This window comes from Typopeltis vanoorti, chromosome 7 (assembly GCF_054136105.1).
Source record: "Typopeltis vanoorti isolate ZY-2024b chromosome 7, IOZ_Tvanoo_1.0, whole genome shotgun sequence".
In the NCBI taxonomy this organism is placed as follows: Eukaryota; Metazoa; Arthropoda; class Arachnida; order Uropygi; family Thelyphonidae; genus Typopeltis; species Typopeltis vanoorti.
In genome coordinates this window covers 14,052,716-14,074,613 of record NC_143555.1, presented here as the reverse complement: position 1 = coordinate 14,074,613, position 21,898 = coordinate 14,052,716, and the positions used below count along the sequence as shown (strand labels likewise).

The 21,898-nt window shown below is 33.7% G+C and overlaps 1 protein-coding gene across 2 annotated transcripts in view; it reads left to right on the top strand.

The window, feature by feature from the left end:
* Positions 1–9,036, top strand: part of LOC150104494 (WD repeat and SOCS box-containing protein 1-like) — a 143,633-nt gene extending 134,597 nt beyond the window's left edge. For both annotated transcript variants that reach the window (XM_090395184.1, XM_090395185.1), the window contains one exon: positions 2,589–9,036. In XM_090395184.1, the coding sequence (XP_090251310.1) occupies positions 2,589–2,754 (166 nt within the window). In that variant the 3' untranslated portion in view covers positions 2,755–9,036. The remainder of the gene's footprint in view (positions 1–2,588) is intronic.
* Positions 9,037–21,898: the final 12,862 nt, after the last annotated feature.

The following is a 21,898-nucleotide window of genomic DNA, read 5'->3' as shown; positions in this document are numbered from 1 at the left end:
TATTTATGCATGTTTACAATGTTCAAATACACTGTTCAGATAGGAATACATGGCTCTAAAAGTTCAGATAGGAATACATGGCTCTCTTGAGTATTTGTTGGAAGAAAAAAATTCTTCCCTGACAAAATCCCTGTTTGACCTAAATCCAGCTTGTTTATCATCAGCAATTTTTCTTAGCATTTTCTCAAATTCACTTGCATAGATGTTTCCCAGAACACTCAATAAGAAAATTCTTTTAAAATTCCCATAGTTTCCTTTATGGTGAGAACTTTATTTCAGATCATCTGGGATTCAAAATTGGGGCCAAGCCTTCTGAATTATAGAGTGTAATTGCAAAACTTCTGCATATTTCAAGTTGAATGTCATATATTCAAGCTGCCTTTCCACATTTTAGATTTCTGATGGCATTTCTGCCTCCAGTATCGATATACCGTATGTTTCAATAGATAACGCGCATGCGCCAACTAGCGGTAGAGTGAGGAAGTATAGACAGAGGACGGAGGAATTCTTTAAAAGCACGTGTGTTGCTAGTAGCAGTGGTCGATTTTTTTAATTCCAAATTTTACACTTTTCACATTATTGGGGAGCACTAATTGATCAGCAGGCTATTTTAAATAAGAATGACTTCCTCAAATTTTTCCAGTTTTGGTAAGTGATCTTGCTAAAATACATCTTACTATTGTAGTTTTTATCATGAATTATAAATGAAAAATTTTTGGTCATGAGCCATCACCAAAAAGTCTGCATTTATAATTCATGATTAAAAAAAAAAAAAGGCATTCTTATTTAAAATAGGCTGATGAATTAGAACTTCACTAATAATATCTTCTGTTTATGTTCCTGTTTTTTCATTGCATTTGCCCTTCACTTTCCCCTTAGTATGTTAGGGGACCTGTATAAGCAAATTTGTTTGTACAAACCTAGTTTATGCTAAGATAAAGTATTTAATTCTACCTATAAAGATTGCCGAATCTGATTACATTTGTGCAAAGAGAAACTTTAGTTTACAATAGGAAATACTATTCCACATCTGTATGAAATTATTGAACTCTCCTTCTTTTGAAAAGCTTTATAAAACTTTCTTCACATCCTAGACTGGAGTGAGCCCAGGTGTTTCCAACTTAAGGATAGCACTGCTGATGACTGAGCAAGGGAGACATTCTTAATGTGCAGTCAAAATAACTTTACAAATACATTGATTTGCTAGTATTTCTAGTGATGATGTATTATCTTTCTAGTATAGTACATAAGGAACTAAGTACTAGGGAAATAATGAATAAGTGAGTCATAATATTTTTTAATTTAATGTTGGATGCTTTTTTTATCTATTTGAAAATGCATATCATCTTTTAGGATAATTTTGCATCTCCATTCCATCTGTATCAGCAAGAACTACTCTGATTGGATAGATTTTGATGTTTTCTAAAGATTTCAGAAATTAATATTGATTTTAGTCCTTTTAATTTACTTATCAAAACATTTTAGTTTTGATAAGTGAATTAAAAGTTCTTTATTTATCTTTTAATAAAAATAAATAGCCAAAAGGCTTCATTTTGCATCTCTGAACTGAAGCCTTTTGGCTCTTTATTTGTAGTAAATACTTTACGCACCGACCCAGAGAGTTCGCTTACGAAAAATACACTTCTCTGATGCTTCGAGTTCCTTAGTACTGAACAAGAGTTTTTGCTCTCTTAAGGTTTCTGCCTGGTCTCTGGGGAGAACGACCAGTTCAAAACAGCTGTCAGGCCAGTGAAACCTTATCAAAATGGACCAATAGAAGGCAAATATATGGATGCTAGGGCAACTAGTAAATGCTGGCAAGTGTATTCCCGTAAGCTCTCTGTTCAAATTTCGTACAAAATTTTCATAGTTTCTACATTCAGCTTTGAAATAATGCTGGATTTAATATCCCCTTGATTTATATAATTTAGTTATCTTCATACACATATAACAAACATTAATTTGAAATTTAAGTTGTTTATTAAATTTCATCACTTGATTTCAGTTAGTCCATTAACATTAGTATATGAAATTCACCACAACATGATTCCCCTGGATCATTTTCATGTTGTTAGCATGGATGTGGGCATGGATATTTGTCTGTGAAAATACTAGTGGTTGTGGTCGGCGGTAGTTGGCATTAATGATGAAGGTAGTTCCGGTTGGTGGAGACGGAGAGTTGTAGAGTAGGTACCCTCCTTCGATGAGTCTTTGAACTCCCTGGAGGTGTTATGTAATAATAATAATATAGTATACATATTATACAAAGAATTCTATTTCTTTAATATAGTCTGCAATCCAATTAATTTTACATCTGTGTAAAATTTGTAGTTGTCACCACTGCAAGCTACTCAGTGGATTAGTAATTAAGAATTGATTTAGAACTAAGCATCTGGCAAAATGCAGACAATGGCTTTCTTTTCTCCCTTTGCATCTAACTGCATTTTAGACAGTTAATTTTGTCTGGCTTTTACTTAACTATCCTCCTTTTGATCAGATTGTTATTATTTAGCATAATATCATAAAAACATTTTTAGATTACTGATTTGCTTTTTAATGATAATTTTATCTGACATAATTGTTTTCAGAACACGAAAAGGCACTGTGACATTTTGGCATGGAGCAATGTGTGTTAAGCCACTTTTGTACCTTTGTCGTCTTTCAATTAGAAGATATGTGGGACCAGAAGGTATAAAAAGGCTTAATGTTCCTAGGTGTTTAATAGATTATTTGTTATATAAAGAATTGGATTAAATGTTTTTTAGCAGTTAAAAATATGATTGAGTAGTTTTGATGAAAATATTGTAAATACACAAAACTGCTTAATTGACATTAAAAAACTTTTATTCCAAAAGCACGTATGATGAACTGAATATGTAAATAATTTCTTTAATTTTGTATAGCATGAGAGAGAAACAACAGTACCTCAGAAATTATCGTTACTGTTATGTGCTGCCATGTATAGTATTATTCTAGTCCTTATATGGCTCATTTCATTGATTATATTTGTTATGTATATCATTTGCTTATTGATATTCACTATTATTACCAAGTTAATAAGAGTTTTATTGTATTTTTACATATTTAACATGCAGCTATAATAATGCCTTCCCACTCAAAGAAGTTGTTGTGTATATATCCAGAGTTTATAATTAATTGCTGAAGTAGTATTTTAATTATAGAAGAGCAGAATATTTTCCAGTTGCAGAACTATTTAAACTTTAAAATATTGTTGAAACTTTAAATTATATTTTATGATAAAATCAAGAAAATAAATTACATATAGTATAACCATGAATACAATCATCCTCTCAATGCATATTCAGAGTTCTTTCAGCATTTTGTTTTTAATATGTATAAAATTTATCACTTGATACTAACAATTATTTCATCATCTTAGTTAAATCTTCATTCTATCTAATGAAGGTGTTAAGAAGTTCATTCTCTTCTCATCTAATTTTAGCAGGGTAATCTAGTCAGCTCTATGCCCAATATGTTGTTGTGTTTGCTGAATTCATGTGTCCACTTCTTGTAAGCCTGTTTTAGGAGGGGTAGTAAAAGTGGCTGCAGGGGGAGGGGCTCATTACCAAACCATAGGAAAGATATCAATATTCAGAATAAACACAGGTTTCTTTCCCAAACAGGTGAAGTATGGCAGAACAGCATTACTCAATCACAGAAGCGTCTCCAGTAATAATACACAGTACGTAAAAAGATGATACTTTATTTGTTGTTATTCAGCATTGTTCAAAACTCTTATTATTGAAAATAGAGATGGTGTATGACAAAAAATAAATTAATTAATAATAGTAATAATAAAGAAGAATCAAACTGATCAAGCCAGATGGGAAGATGTGCAATATATTTAAAGATATTTGCTCTAAAATAGCCATGGATAGTGAAGTGCAGATGGTGGATGAGTGGTATGATAGACTTTGTGTTGACTAGCATTGACTTTCTGCAGTGAGTCTTGTGATTCCATGGAGATCAAGAAAATAAAATAATAATAACTAGTTAATATATGAAGAATTCTTATTCCTCTCTTTTTAACTATTTGTATACATTATTTACTGCATTAATTGTCATCTCAGCATTGCTAAAATCTGGTATGTGCATGTTCCTCTGAAGGTGCAAACTAACAGCTATGTCATGAAAAAGTTTCCATTCTTGGAGGCACTTTCTTATTGGAATTTGTAGTGTTCCATATTCTTCTAAAATATAGATCGCTTTTATTTTTTACTTCACTTTATTTTTATCTAGTAACACATTTACCAGATTCTACTGCAAAACTATGTGCATGAAGCTGACTACATTTTTCTGCTAAAATGAAACAAAAGATACTCTGCTGATTGTGAGCCTCTGGTGCATCTGAAAAGGAACCAAATAGATGAAGCATGAATTTGTTTAGTTGAAAATAAAGAATGAGAACCGATTTTCATTAGGATACAAACTGTTCTTTTATTAAATCACCAGTTTTACAAAAATCATTGCATGAACTCAGTATACTTCAACACTGCAGTGTTGAATTTGTCTTATAGAATGAGATTTAATAATATAGGTGGATTAAGAATTCAAAAATAAAAAATCAGTGGATTTCTAACTTCATAACTTAATTTTCTTACAAAGAAACATTTAATGTTGGAATGTGAAAACCTCATTTGAAATTTTTCCTGGTGTACTTCTGCACAGAATTTTAATTGCAAATACCTGCTACTTGGGGGGAAAAAAAAAAAAAAAACTGTTGGAAATTATTTTTTGTATCTTCTTAATGCATCTCCAGTTGTGGTGCTTAACACTTATGTTAATAAGTCAGATAAATTTAGCATTAATAAAAGGACACATAAAATTACCAAAAAATAAATCTTTTTCATTTATGAATTGCTAATGGATGTTGTGAGTGCAAGCAGTGTGAGTGAATTCAAGAATAAGTATGATAGCTGGTATGTGTAGTATGTGGTCTCCCTCAATGAGTCCCTGACTCCCTGGAGGTCTCTCTTAATAATAATCATTAGATTTTACTCTTTTGTTACATATATAGAATAATATAATTCATTTCGTATGGTGATTCAACGGCCGTGAGCCCTTCTACAGGGAGGTACGGCACCACCTCAATCTCCCCCCCCCCCATTTTTATCTGGGTTCGGGACTAGCATAGCCGACAATTCAGACCTATGGCTGGAAGGATTGTCTTAAGTATTCCTGACTTTATCCATGTGTGTTCATGGGGCCGGTTTGCCTGCTTGTGGGATGAAAAACCCCATATAAACTAGGGGGGGGAGAATCGTGCTGGCTAATTTGGCTATGGCTGAGGAAGATCCTTAAGCTCCTCGCATCGAACAGGAATCGAACCTAGGACACTCCTTCCCCAGGCATATGGTTGTGAAGCGCATAGCCACCAGGCTAACTGCACGGACAATAATATAATAATGGCAGTATGTTGCGCCCTTCGTTTGGTAAAGGCCTAAGTTCGGTTCTCATCATCACGGGAGGAATCTTTATATGGATTTTTTTCAAACGAAGGTGAGTCAGCCTATCTCATACAGAAGTAGTGGGGTTTTTTCCCTCCAGGAAACTCTAGTTTTTCATCCCACATACAGACAAATCGGCCCTTCAGAACACACGCAATTTACAGACAAAAAATACTAGTTGTGGTGGTGGTGGGCAGTAGATGGCATTGATGTAGATGATTGGCAGTAGAGGTTCAGTGTTGAAGACGTTTAGAGTTGTACAATAGGTATCCTCCCACGATGAGTCTACGGACTCCTTGGAGGTGTCACGAATAATAATAATAATAATAATAATAATGTCTATGTACCAAAACAAATAAAAAGGGTTTATTTTTGCTTAACTGTATGTTATTTTATGATATCATCTTTTTTATCTTGCTGCTTCTATGAAATTAAAGATAAGTTGGTAAAAAGGTTTATTTCTGCTTAACTGTACGTGTCCTTTTATGATATCATCTGATTTTTAGCTGGCTGCTTATAATTTGGTAACTTTCAGTTTCATGGTCAAAATGAGACAGCCACTTACTTTTCTACATTCATCATTTAAGCAATATGTATTCATTCCCCCTCCCTCCCCCCTCCAAATGCTTTTAAGTTAGTATTAGCAGTTAACATTTTGTGTAGAATAAAAAACCTGACATACTTTAGAAGCTTCATGATTTTAATCACTTAGTGTGAGACCACCATGCTTAGAAACTTGAAAAAGTACTTTGTTTGGCTTCCTCCAGAATATGAATGAATTTTTTAATCCTTAGCCCCAAAACAGCATACTAATATAGACTTAATTCATAGTGAAAAATTTATGGAGACACAACACATGTTAGAATAATTACTTTGCTTAACATTTACTGGAAAGTAATATTCGATGTTTCGACCTCTGTATCAGGAAATCAGGAAAAATACATATGTGTAAGATACAAGCTACATGACACTGCACTATACAAAAGTAAAATGAATCTAGATGCTTGTTAATCTTTTAACCTAGCCTGACCTCTTGTGGGAAAAAAATTAATAAATAAATAAAATAAAAAATTAAAATACAAATAAATTAAAAACTGAACTACAGTAAACATTTCTAAAGGCCTCTCGTATTGATATTTTCTTCTTGGCTTTTTTCTGGTTGTTATAAGAGTTGCAGGTAGGTCCTCCACATTCTTGGAATCATTCCAAGAATGTGGAGTAAATAAAATAAAAAATAATTAATTTTTTATTTTATTTATTTATTAATTTTTTTTCCCACAAGAGGTCAAGCTAGGTTAAAAGATTAACAAGCATCTAGATTCATTTTACCTTTGTATAGTGCAGTGTCATGTAGCTTGTATCGTACACATATGTATTTTTCCTGATGATGACCTCAATAAGTTAAGTAAAGTAATTATTCTAACATGTGTGTCTCCATAAATTCTTCACTATGAATGCTGACCAATGTGCAACCTTAAAAGAAAGAAAGTAAATTAGAAAAGAAAGTAAGACTTGAAATAGAAATTCTGATGGTTGGGTTATCATAAAATTAAAATAAATAAAAATATGCAATGAATTGTTTCTGATGACAATGAAGGTTCCTTTCTTAGCGACATCAAGTGGATAAGTTAACCTATGCTTCACTACATTGAATGTAATTACAGTCCTGGAAATCAGCTCTCAATCATTAAAAAAAAATACCCTTTTAAATGTTTTTTTCCCTCCATAATGAAGTATGGCAGAATAATGAGATTCAACCAAGTTGTGAATTTATCCATGTGGCTTTATACTAAAGTTATACTGTATCTAAGTCTTAATGGTGGATATAGTGAAAGCCTTATTAATTCCATATTATCATAGTAATGATCATTAGTAGTAATTATCTTTGGGAAAATATGCAAAAAATATATATATACTTTATTATATAATTTTCTGTATATTCCTCTTATTTACATTTATATTCTGTATATTTTCTCAATATAATTCAAGCCATGATTAAATTGTAAGTTGTTACTATATTCCTTAGAAATTTTTCATTAATTATGCAAGCACATATAGCCCTATGTTAAGCTCTTACCATATGTTTGTATATCTGTGTGTGTTAACCCCACACTTGAGAGATCACAAAACCTATAATACAACAGTGCTGTTGTGGAGTTGATCTCTGCATGCAGAGAATCTGGACAAATCCATTGTGGAGATCTGTAATTCACAAGGATAGGAATCAGAATTGAAAATTGAGTTTTTATGGGTGAGTCTAATGAGGTTGCCCTTTAATTAATTTATGCAGAATATACGCCATTCAGTTTTCAAGAAGGTTAATAAAATTTTTGTTGTTAAATAATAATGGTTCTGTTGGTTTTTAGACTACCTGCTTACTGTTTGTTTCTACGAGGGGGTGTGGTTGGAAAGTTCCGATAAATACCTAGAACAAAAATGATATTAAAGCAATTGATATAACCACAAGAAAGAACATACTAGTAGCAGTTATGAAAGTAGAGTTATGAAAGTAACTTATGTTCTTATATACTTATATCCTTGTATGTTCTTTCTTGTGGTTATATCAGTTGCTTTAATATCATTTTGTTCTAGGTGTTTATCAGAACTTTTCAGACCCTCCCCCCTCGTAAGCAGCCTGAAACCCAATAATGGAATTCCAATGATGATCTCTCTCTTTTGCTGACTATCAAATGACCAAAGCTTCAGTTATTCCACTGCAAATTGATTTTTTACTGTGATTGAGGAATTGCTTTATTTTAAAAATTAAGTGTAGTCTCATTTATCAGCATATCAGTTATGTTCCAGTGTGCTAATTTTACTATGTAATGTTACTGAAGCAGCAATGATAAATAAATATGCTAAAGCCTTTTATTCTCTATAGAGAGTAGGCCATTTTAGCCCTATGTAACTTTTGGTGAGTATGAGGCAATTTCTCCCCCCACACACACACACACCTCCCAGTGATGATGAATGAAAAGTAAATATGAAGAAATGACTGCAGAAATGCCAAATATAGTGTGTGGAAGGAAACATAAAATTTGAATCCTTGTATTCCATTACCCATGTTTTCTCCCATCCTTTGAATTAACATGGTTTAACTTTATAGGTTTTTAGAGTAATCTAATTGTATATGTTAGTGCTTCCCAAGCCTTCCATTTACTCTCTGCCATTCAAGTTAACATTAGCCACATTTTGGGAACCACTACATATCAGTGTGATGTTGACTTATGGAACTCCAGTCTCTTAATGGATTTTGTTGACTTATTCACTTTGCATAATCATGAATATTAAATGATTTATTTATTTGAGATGATTAAATTGATATTTTTGCAAGTATAAATAATGATTTATTTATTTTAGATGAGTACATTGAATATATTTGTAAGTATATGCAATTAAATTGAATATATTGTGCAATATTGTAAATACAAAAGTATGTAATAAATCAAAGTAAAATTTTCAAGATGCATTGTGCAGATATCAGTTTAGATAATCCAAAAATAAATAATACTTATGCTGTTATATATTTTAAACTGTAATTAGTAGTTACATTAAATCAGAATGCAGACCTATATGAAAACTGTTTTACTTAAAATAAATAATAATAATGCAGTCATATGTTGTATAAATTTAGCTATATTCATTTTCCAAAAACTTAAGCTAACAATACTTGTTGCGATATTGGAATAAAATACTTAATATTCACTTGGTCAGTCCCCTGAGATCAGGTAAGCTCCTTTTGGAATGATGTCCCCAAATAAACTCAGTATGCACTCCTCCTTTGCTAAAGGTAGCATCCATAGTAGCCTTTCTCTGATATTTCAAAATTTTTTTTTAGCTTAGATCCAACCCTCTGTAGTGGCCACTCTAAACATAGAATCCAAGTTGCACTTAAAAATGATATTAATGTTTTTTTTTTAGAAGAATTCAAAACTGTCCAAGTTTTTGCAGAATTTTAATATTGTTTTTAACTGTGGATGAAAGAATTCATAACTTAATATAAATATCAGTTATGCTAACGTATATTTAATTAGTGGTCACTATCTGGGCACAAAATTGTTCTTTTACACCTGCCATTTCTGCCACAGAATTTTTTAAAAATCAGTTTCATATTCTCTTACATTTAGAAAAATTATTTTTTATTAATTCACATAGCATAAATGTACTTTCAAATTAAAGATAATATGAAATTCTGTTGTTATTTGATCCTTTTTCTGAGTGTAGGCAAACAAAGATTGCAAGTAAAGTATCTTCACAACTAGGCTTCTTGTATATAGAGGTTAATGAAGGTTAATGACTTCACAGGAATTACCTTAGAATACCATAGTGCAAAACACACATCCTTTCAAGTATGTATAATGCTATCGCGCGCACACACACACACACACACACACACTCTCTCTCTCTCTCTCTCTCCTTGGAAAGAAGTCAATGGATACCCCCCCCCCCCAGGGCTGCATTTACCATTAGTTGCATGAAGCGCAAGCTGGGGGCTACATTTTAAAACCTTACTCCTCACAAAGAACAATAAAAAAACAGTGTACTTATAGTTGCAAAATAAAATACTTATTTTTAAATATTAAATTTATAATATAATAACTAGAGGCCGCTGAAAAATTTGTGAGGCCTCCCACTTCCATTTGAAATACATTGTTCTTTCCTTAGAATATAAAACTAACAAGAACTCCTGTATTCCATAAAATTCATGTATAGAAGCGTACCATTTCTTTGCCGGACGTATATACACGTCCAGCACACCTGGATAATATTCTGTCAACCTGTTGAAAGAACAGGGATAAGAAGTGCAGTTTGACTGTCATGTCAGTGGCGTAGCTAAGGGGGGGGGGGGGTCCGCCCTGGGCTGCACTCTGGACCTTTTTGAACTTTTGCAGTTAATTCTAAAATACAATCTTGAGAACTCATTTCCAAATATTGCAATACTACTGCAAATTTTCCTCACAATTGCTGTAAGTGTTGCTAGTTGTGAGAGGAGTTTTTCTAAATTGAAATTGATTATGAATTACCTGCATTACTATGAAATAGACTTCGCCAATGTCATCAACGATTTTGCTAACAGAAAAGGAAGAAAAATAACATTTTAGAATGCTGAAATTAAAGTTTTACTTCAAAAATGAACATAGTGTTTTAATTTATTTGCCCGTATGTCGTTTTGACTTTTTGTAGTATTTTTGGTGTGTATTGAGAGGGACAGCAAACTCAGGGACCGCCCCAGGCAGCAAAAGCTCTAGATATGCCACTGTGTCATGTCCATTAGAAGGGGAAATGATCCTTCATGCTGAAAAGAACATTTAAGTAGATTACCTGGTGTAAGTAGCAGCTATGTTCAGTTGCCTACAGCAAACAACGCAGTTGCTTGCCGTTTGCTAGGTAACCAGAATCTAAGTTATATCAGACTAAATACCTATGACTCATATCATTTTTGGCTGCTTGGTTTTATTACGTGTAATTATGTAATGCCAGTGCAAAATAAGAAATCCTTTCATACTTTCTTCACTTCATATTGTATCACTTTAGAAGATCAGTGCCACTATCAATTTTTTTGCTAATTATTTTAATCGCGAATATATTTTAAAATTCTCCCAGAACTTGATTGAAGATAATTATTTTTGTCAAACAATTATTTTATAAATTCATGAAAATTCGAATTTAAAAATGAATACAGCCTCCATCTGTTCCAAATTATTATTTTTTTTTTTCATAATCATAGTTCAAAGGTTAGTTCACAGATTGCGCGAAGGTTCGCACTTTTAAATTTTGCTTTACAGAGAATCATACATAATCACTAATCATTCACTACAAATAGAAATACACGCCAGTTATGAAGTCAACTTTTATGTACATATTTTCAGCTAATTTCGATATTATACGGCAGTTTTGAAGTAGTGATATTTTCCCTATGGATAAGAACATGGATACAGTTTATCTTTCGAAACATGTGTAGGTGCATGCGTCAAAATGAAATTTTATTTCCAAAATTTTCATAACAGAATTAATTCGCCTTTAATGGCTAACTCCCCCCTCCCAAAATTATCACACCCACACACACAAAATGCTGCTAGATAAAATATGTGCACTTTCTTTTTGTTTGAATTTGTTATTTTTTCAATAATTGTACCAGAGAACTTTTAATATTCTGCAAAATTAAATTATGATTATTATAAATTAGCTTTCATTTATGTTATTTCCTAATAAGTATAAATCATTAAATTATGGAATATTGGGGAAATTAATGTTTAAAAAACAGTTTCATCCTACAAAAGCAATATCAGAATAAAATGTTTTGAGCATCTGTAAAGCAATCAGAAAGGTGAAAAATATAATAATAAACTAAAATAAATTTCTGTGTGCATTTGGCTATTGGGACTTTTTAGTGCATCTACTGGATGTGTGAGTTTCTCACTTTCTCAATAATTTTCGTTAACTTACGGACTGTTACTAGAGCTGAAAGGAATAGATCTATAACCCCCCCCCCTCAAAAAAAAAAAACATAAATGATTATGTAATACATATGCACCTTTTCTTTTAAATAATTGAAATTTTTTTTTTCTTTCAAGATAATTGTATCAAATTATTTATAATTTTTTGATAATAAAAATGAAACTGATCACTATAAATTAAGAAATCATTTTGGTATAACTGTTGTAACATCCTGTAAAAGATATGTCAGTATTTCTGTGTTAGGATGTCTGTAATCAATAATGGAAAACGAAACAAGACATTCTTGATGCATTCTGCATTACAGCTAGGCATTTTAGTGTGATTTCTGGGGAAACTTTTTATTATTATTATGTAAGGTGTCTCCATGGAGTCAAAAGACTCATCGCGGGAGACCCCACATTAACATACTAACCGTTATTCACACAATACCTGTCATACTTCCCTTTAAACTTATTCATAACCACCTGTGTGGCAATGCATTCCACCCATTTACAACCCTCCAAGCAAAAAAATCTAGTCCTAACACCCTTGTTAACCAAACACTCTTACACAATCCCCCTCGTTCTCTTCCTTCCTTCACTGGTCTTAAAAAGGTTATCAGTATCAATCCTATAAAACCCTTTTAATAATTTATATGCCTCTATCATATCTCCTCTCATACGTCTATCAACTAGTTTTTGAAGCTCACAGACCCTCAGTCTATCCTTGTAGGAGACATTCCACAGGCCTGCAACAATTTTCGTAACCCACATCTGAATCCTCTCCACCATTTCCACATCACCAAGAAATCCAGGTGACGAGATCTGTGCACAATAGTCCAAATGAGGTCTTATTAATGCTTTATGAAGTGGGACAATCACTTCCTTATCCCTGCTTGTCAGTGTTCTGCAATAACCATGTAATCTGATGTGAAGTTTTGGCAACCTTTGCCAAAATTTCACTTGCCCTCGAAACTTAAGTTCTCTGTCCACAATAACTCCCAGGTCCCTAACCTCATCAACCTCCTGCAGTTCAGTTCCATCAATATAGCAAACAGCATGTGATCTCATCCTTCCGAAGTGCATCACCTTACACTTGGCCACATTAAACTGGCAGCCATTTAGTTTAGCCCAAACCACCAGCCTATTTAAGTCATCCTGTAGATATCCACATCATCTGAATCAACTATCGCTCTTCCCAGTTTTGCATCATCAGCAAACAAGTGGATATCTCCTTTCAAACTATTCCCAATATCATTGATGTACAAATTAAATAACAGAGGACCAAGCTGAGCCCTGAGGCACACCGCTAGTCACCTGCCTTCTACTGGACTCCGCTCCACCATAAACCACTCTTTGATATCTATCCATAAGTCACCCTCTAATCCAAATCACTAGTCTGGGATCCATACCCATTTGCTCCAATTTATGCAACAGGGTTCGATGTTGGATCTTGTCAAATGCCTTTGCAAAGTCCAGCAGGATCACTGAAAAAGGATTTCCTTTATCCAACTCCATTGTTACTTCATTATAGAAAGTGAGCATATTGCTAAGGCAAGATCTACCCTTCACAAAATCATGTTGCTCTCTTGCCTTTCTCAATAGCAGTGAGAGTAATCTAAGTTTAGCTTTTCATCTGGCTAAGAGGATTATTATGGAGTATTTTGAAGACATAGTAATATTTAGAATTTAAAAATAAATAAATAAATAAAAATAACACCACTGAAATTTCAGCAGACCGCTGAACAACTGATTTCAGATTGCTAAGAAATAGGACAGAATTAGAAGCTTCGACAGCACAACAATATTATTGCTTTATTTTATTTATTTTATTTTTTTGTCAAAACGGTAAACTGAAGTAACAGATTTTGAATATTGTCTGAAAGTTTTCAAACCAGTAGAAATTTAAAGTACAGTAGTATCTTGCTAATCTGAACTCTTTAGTTCGAACCCTCCAGTAATCCGAACTGTGGTTTGAAAGAAGAAAAAAAGTTTTATTACGTATTATGATTTTGTGTACTATCATTTTTATTTAATAATTATTATTTTAACCATTATTATTTATTTTATTATTATTATTATAGTACAGTATTTTTTTTTTCATACTGTCGATTATACGGTTACACTGTAGGCCTATTTTGATTTATTGTGTGTTCACATTTGCTTTTTTATACTGTACAGTACATACTATATTGTTGGCATGAATCACGCTGTCGAGAGTCATGGATAAAACTGTGGCCTTCTAGAATTTACTAAGATAACTACGGTGATACACAAAAAAAGCAAAAATTAAAAACATGCATAATTTGGTTAAAAATATAAATCCAAATGTTGAAATTTCACAAACAGATGTTAAGGAATGGAAAACAGGTAGAACTGAAAGTGAATTCGAAATCAAATCAGATGCTAAAATTATAAATATGACGCTACAGAATGAATTAGAAGACGATGATGACAATAAAGAACTCGAAGAAAAAAAAAAAGTAAAACATGGAGAGGCAGTTGACAGTTTTAATGTGTGTATAGAATGTGCTAAGCTGAATGATATGCCATTCCACAAAATTGTATTGCTAATGCAGCTCCGAGGAGAAGCATTCGAAAAAAAGTTTAGCTTCCAAGAGAAAACCAGTGACTTTTTTACAAAGAAATCAAAAACTTTTTTTTGCATGTTTTGTACAAGAAAGTGATATTTTGTGTGCAAATTAAGTTATGTACTGAACTATGCAATTTTATTAAATCAGAATCCTCAACAATACAGGTACACACAAACTAAATTTTTTTCTAAAATCAACTTGTATACTATTATTTTTTAATTTTTATATTACAGTACAGTAGCATTTTTTCTATCAGTTACTTCATTTATTTACAGAATTAAATTGATGTACCATTAGAATCTGATTATTTTTGTCTTAAATGCTAGTTATTGTTGTCTCTTGGGAGAAAATTCGCTAATCCGAACTTTTCACTACTCTGAACGATCACGGTTTTTATTAGTTCGGATTAGCAAGATACCACTGTAGTTATGCAATTGAGTTCCAGGAGAGGAGAAGGGAGGTAGATTATTATTATTATTATAAAAATCTCCATGGAGTCAAAGACTCATCATGGGAAGTCCACTGTTATACACACAGTTTATCATACTGTGCCTTAAATATATTCACTGTCTCTGCACACACCACACTCTCGGGCAAAGCATTCCAATCACTCAACGCTCTCCATGCAAAAAACCTGCTCCTCACTCCCTTGCCCACACCCTCCTTATACAGCTTCCAGGAATGATCTCTTGTTCTCCTGCTATCCTCACCCATTCTGTGCAAAACCTCCCCGACGTTAATCTGGTAATAACCACTTAACAGCTTATATGTCTCAATCATATTCCCCCCCCCCCTCCTTCTATCCACCAATTTCTACAAATTGCATTTTGTCAATCTGACTTCATACTCTACATTCCAGAAACCACCTTAGTCAATCGCCTCTGAACTTTTTCCAATGCAATTTCATCTTTTTGAAAACCAGGTGACCAGATCTGTGCACAGTAATTCATATGGGCCTGATCAAAGCCTTATACAAAGGAACCATAACATCCTTCTACAAGTCAATGTCCTCCGCATCATTCCCATTATCCGTTATGTTGTCTTCACTATTTTAGTAACATGTCCCCGAAATTTTAGGTCCTTGTCTGCAATCACTCCCAGATCTCTCATTTCCTCTACCTCTTCCAAGATATTCGCACCAATTGTGTACTTTGCATCCCATCTCTGCTTTGCTTCCCAAATTTCAAAACCTTACACTTTGAAACGTTGAATTGACATCCCCACTTATTTACCCATTCAGACAGTGTATTCAGGTCCTCTTGCAAAGCTACAGCATTTACACTACTCCTGATAGCTCTGCCCAACTTTGCATCATCTGCAAACAACTGCACATCACCATTCAGACCTCTCCAGATATCATTTACATACAAATTAAACAGCAATGGACCCAAAACAGACCCTTGAGGTACACCACTAGTAACTTTCCTCTTTTGAGATATCGCTACTCCATAGACAACTTGCTGATACCTATCAGACAACCATTCTACTGTTCAGCCCCATCCTTTCCAATTTAATTACCAGCTTGTCATGTGGCAATTTATCAAACACCTTTGCAAAAACGATGCAGTGGAAAATCTTCAAAATGACATAAATTTTGAATTATTTCATATAGGATATCCTTCATGTTATATTTTTAGCATATCTACAGTGGTTACACTGGATATTATAGTAATAATGTGGATCCTAATAATAATATAAAAAAAAAAATCTGTTGCAATTTTAAGCAAAAGACAAAGGCGAAGACTCTCTGATAAAATACCATTGGATATAAATTTTTGATATTAAAAAGACTCACAATGGAAACCCCGAGTAATGCAGTTTAACATCATTTGTTGTTCACAAAAAAAAAAAAGAAAAAAAAGTTCCTAAAATTGAAATGTTACGATTCATATAACGATATTTTGCAAGGAAAGAAAGCTAAATGTCATTTATTTCAATAAATCTTATTTAAAAAATATAAATATTTAACACAATATTTTAAATGAAACAAACATTTGAAATTTCGCGAAAAAAAATTCTTCTATATTGTCAGTAAAGTGAAAGAACGAAGTTGTCTTGTTCCGTGACACTGATTTGAAGAATAAAAGGCAGCAAATTTACTATTACTAAATAGATTCATTGCAAAGGCTGATCTGTTGTCATTTCAGGATTGATTATTTTTGCACATGTGAAATTCGTTTTTATTTTTGGGAAAAGACACAATAATTGTGCCAGAAAAAAAAAGCAAATATCGTAGGACAGAAGGAAATTCCAGGTAACACAGTACACGCAAAATCAAAGGCTTTTCCACCACAGTTAATTCGTTAACGGCTCTAAAATCGCCATTCAGGGATTGACGGCGAAGGGGATAATTGCATGATAAAAAGTAGAATGGGATGAAGTTTTGAACATTAAAATTGAATTGGCAACTATGCCGCGGAATCTTGTCTGGAAGCAGTGCATGAGCTCTAAATTAAAGCATCATTGTCTGATCATTTTGACAATTCAGAAACAGCAATTTTAACAGTTGTGTGGGACAAAATTTTACAACGAATAAATGACTAGTAAATCTCTACAAGATCCCGATATGGATTTGTTTTTAGCTAATAATTTGTTAGTCTTTAGTTGGTTTTATTTTAGATATAAGAAATAAGTTTTTGCAGCTTTAAATGAAGAAGCGAATTTATTAACAGATGAGACAAAATTTAAATATGAAAAGGAAAGAGTGAAAAAAGAAAGAAAAAATGTGTCTTACGAAATTTCACAATCTAACGATGAGATTACTCGTATATTACATGGGAAAGAAAATTTCATTGTTAATACTTTTAATGTCTTTGCGATAAGCTAATTGTGGAAATTAATGAAAGGCCAAAAAGCTATTTAGACAGATATGTTTGGCATTTTTTTGAAGAAAGATATATATAGCTCGACAAGTACAAGACTAGTATTAACAAAATTTTAAAATCTTATGGGCGTGGTATTGATTCAGAAAAATTTATTGGTGAAGTTAAGCAATTTTTAATAATGATGAAGGAAGAAAATGTTTCAATTAAAATATGTACAAATTTATAAACGATGGGTTGAGGTGTACTTTTCCGAACGTAGAAACAATTGTAAAAATATTTTTGAGGATGCCTATTTCGAATGCTGAAATCTCATTTTCAGTGTTGAAATGAATAAAAACTTTAAGAAGCAACTCGCACCAAAATAAAACAAGTGACCTGTCGTTATTATGCATTGAATTAGATGTAATACACTCGATTAATTATGATATCATTTTAGATGATAGCATTTTTTTGAAGAAAGATATAGCTCAAGACAAATACAAGACTAGTATTAACAAAATTTTAAAATCTTATGGGGCTGATATTGATTCAGAAAAATTTATTGGTGAAGTTAAGCAATTTGATCACAAAAGAAACGAAGAAATTATGAAAGAATTAAGCCAAGAACCAGTAATAGAAAAAATTAAAAAATATAAACATAAATGGATGGAACACGTTCAAAGAATGAAAACAGAAAGATTACCAAAACGAGCCTTCAAGTACAAGCCATTAGGAAAAAGATGACTTCTAAGGCCGGATCAGGCCATGCTAGGCCTAAATCCTTGATATGCATGCATGATGATCATTTTAGATATATTTGCTAAAACCAAAGCCAGAAAAAAATAACTTTTAGTTATTTTTTCTTTTTTAACTTAAATTTGAACTGACATATATATACTCTCTCTATATAAAAAGATAAGCCGAAATTTGAAACGTTTTTATGTAATGATTTTTGTCTCCGGCTTACCAGCCGGAACTCGGGGGGTTGTCCCCCCTTGTATATATATATTATTTAAATGGAAATATATGTATATCAATGTTGTGTTACTTTTAGTTTATTAAAATGAGTTATTATTGAAATGTGGACTTTTATTTTCAATAAACTAAAAAAAAAAAAAAATGCGTATGAATTTGATTACCTGAAATAGACTTGTTCTTTTGGGGCTTATGATGTTGCGCCTAGGGCCTCAAAAAGTATAAATGCGACCCTGATACCTCCCCTCATTCCTCAATAGCAAGGCACATTGTACCATGTAATGAGTCATGTTTGTAGCTGGTATAAATTGGAGGAATATGATGCTCCCAAGTTAGTTCAACTGTGCACTGACTTGGGAGCACCATGTTGCAGGCCTATCTCTCTGCAAATTGGGCTGTCCAAGGTCAGCAATCAGTAATACCATGCTGAGATGGATGTGCAGGGAGTCAACTGCAAGTGCTACCTGCAGTGGGGAACCCACCACACTCACCGAAAGTGGCCATACGGTGCTATGAAGGATAATATGTAAAACCGCCATTCATTTGCAGACAAGTTGAATTCAGAATTACACGCATTGATTCTAACACGAATCTGCATAAAAACATTCAGAACCATGGGTTTCCATGGAAGCACTGCAGTTAGAGTAATGCAATCCCTACGTTACTCGAATTAACACGCAGCATCGTCTTCAGCGATGCAAAGAATATGTACAGTGGGATGTGAAAGCTTGGAAAACTTAGAGCAACGAATTATGCTACACCCCTCTGCTGAGCAGATGGACAGCTGTGGTGGATGCCCAGTAAACATATCTTACCAATGTGTATAACCCTAACTATGAAATTCGGAGGTGCCAGTGTGATGGTACGATATTGTTTTTCCTGGTTTGGCCTTAGACCTCTTTGTAGTGCCACAAACATTGAACTCTGAGAGATACCTCAACATTTTGTACAATATACCATGCATTCTACTTTGTGGCATTTCTATAGAACTGATCATAGTTGACTGGCCAACAATGATCAGTTCTTCACTTTATGACTGAGCTACTGGTATATAGAGGCTAATACTTTGCATGAATTGCCAATGCTTATATCCTCACAGACATGTATAATGCTATTCATTATGGGAAGGGCCATTACCCTTCCCATAATGAATACCTTATTTGACCCTTATTGAGGTCTCATCAGTGGGAGCCAGACCTAGAAGTGATACCTAGGTTGAGTTACTTCAACAGAAGTCATATTGCCATATACTAATAGTCAAAAGGTATCACACCATATTGATTGCTGAAATACTCTGGATTAGAGATAGATGTTGAAAGTTTTTTCAATTGGTTATGCTGTAAATTTAAGATGCCAAGTTGAAAACCTTTCAAGAAATTATATTCTTGGTTTCATGCTTTATCCAAGTGTAGGCAAAAAAAGTTTGTGCGTGAAGTAACTTCACGACTGGGCTACTTGCATATAGAGTCTGATGACTTCACAACATTTGCCTTGGTATCCCATAATGCAATGCACATATATAATACTATGCATCCAGAATACTTTAGTATTATATATGTGTGTTGCCAAGGCAACTGATGTGAAGTCATTAACCTCTATTTACAAGTAGCCCAGCTGCAAAGTTACTTTATCCAAGTGTAAAGCAAACAAAGTTTGCTTTACACTTGGATAAAGGATGAAGCCAAGAATATAGTTTCTTAAAAAAAATAATCAGCTAACACCTTTTATTCCTGTATAGGAAGTAAGCCTATACGGGATTAGCCCTGACCAATTTTTGGAGACAGTGGGCAGTTCAGTCTCCACTGGTAGCCAATGAGAGATAGCTAGCCCTGGGCTATAACTAATTTAAGCAATCAGCAGTGAAGAGAGAACTCAACAAATGCTGCCATTTTATCTAACACTTTTTTTTTAATGTTTGAATTAGTATGGGTTCTATGGTTGATTTTCCTGCATTTACAGGATAAAAAACCCGCTTGCCCCTGCCAGAGATCTACTAACTTGGGAACAGGTCGAATAAGGACTTAGAAAAAGTTCCTCTAGTCAGCGACTGGACTTGAAATGAAGTCTATTTTTGGGCGGTTTAGCGCTGAGGTGGGCAAGCACCACTTCCACTGAGTAATCTGGAATTTTTTTTTATATACAAAAAAAAATGATTTTTTTCTTTAGGTTTTTTTTAATCTCTCGCCTATTACCCTGATAAATTGATTTTGGTATACAAGCGAGTACCCTTTTTTTTTCACCTTTGTTTTTTTCCTCACTTCCAACCATGAAATCATTAGTAGCCATCAACCTAACTACTGTCAACAACAAAAAGTGGAGCCAGCTGCCTACTGATTTATTATTATTATTTCCCAAGACCTCATGGAGTCAAAGACTCATCTGGGAGGTCCTTTTATCACACACACATCTCATCATACTGTACCTTAAACACTCAAACTCCTTGCAGACACCACACTCTCAGGCAAGGCATTCCAATCATTTACAACCCTGCACCAAAAAAAAGCTGTCTCTCACTCCCCTAACCACACCCTCTTTAGACAGTTTCCAGGGATGAACTCTGGTTCTCCCCTGATCTCCCACTATTCTCTGTAGAACTTATCCACCATTGATCTTATAACAACCCCTTACCAACTTGTAGGTCTCTATCATATCTCCCCTCTTCCTTCTCTCCACAAGACTCTGCAAATTACATCTCAATCTTTCCTCATACTCAACATTCCAGAGGTCAGAACCTACCTTAGTCAGTCGCCTTTGGACCCTTTCCAGCATCTCTTCATCCTTCTGAAAACCTAGTGACCAAATCTGGGCACAATAGTCCATGTGTGGCCTAATCAAAGCCTTATACAATGGAACAAGAATCTCCCTACTTCTACACGTCAGTGTCCTCCACATCATTCCCAGAAGTCTTTGTGTTGTCTTCACAATTTTGGCGATGTATCTCCTAAATTTTAGATCCTTATCCACTATCACCCCCAGATCTCTTATTTCTTCTGCCTCCAACAATATATTCTCACCAAGCATAAATTCTGCATCCCATCTTTGTTTTCCAAATGTTAAAACCTTACATTTTGCAACATTGAACTCACATCCGCCATTTGCTTGCCCAATCACTCAATTTATTCAAGTCTTCTTGTAAGGCCACAACATCTTCACTATTCTTCATGGTTTGTCCCAACTTTGCATCATCCTCAAACAACTGAATATCTCCATCCAAATCTTCGCCAATATCATTAATATACAAGTTAAATACTAATGGCCCTAAAACAGACCCCTGAGGCACTCGACTAGTGACTTTCCTTTTTCCTGGATATCGCACCCCCATACACAACTTGTTGATACCTATCAGATAGCCGGTCTCCAATCCAATGCACTAATCTAATATTCAACCCAATCTGCTTTAGTTTGACTGTCAGCTTATCACTCTATCAAAAGCCTTTGCGAAATCCAAGTATATTACTGTGTATCCTTCTCCTCTGTCCAAGGAAGCAGTCACTTTATTGTAATAAGTAGATCACTAAAACATGACCTCCCTTTAGCAAATCCATGCTGTCCATCAAAGATTATACCATCGTTGTCAACCCAACTCTGGATCCTAGTTCTCACAAGCTTCTCCAACAACT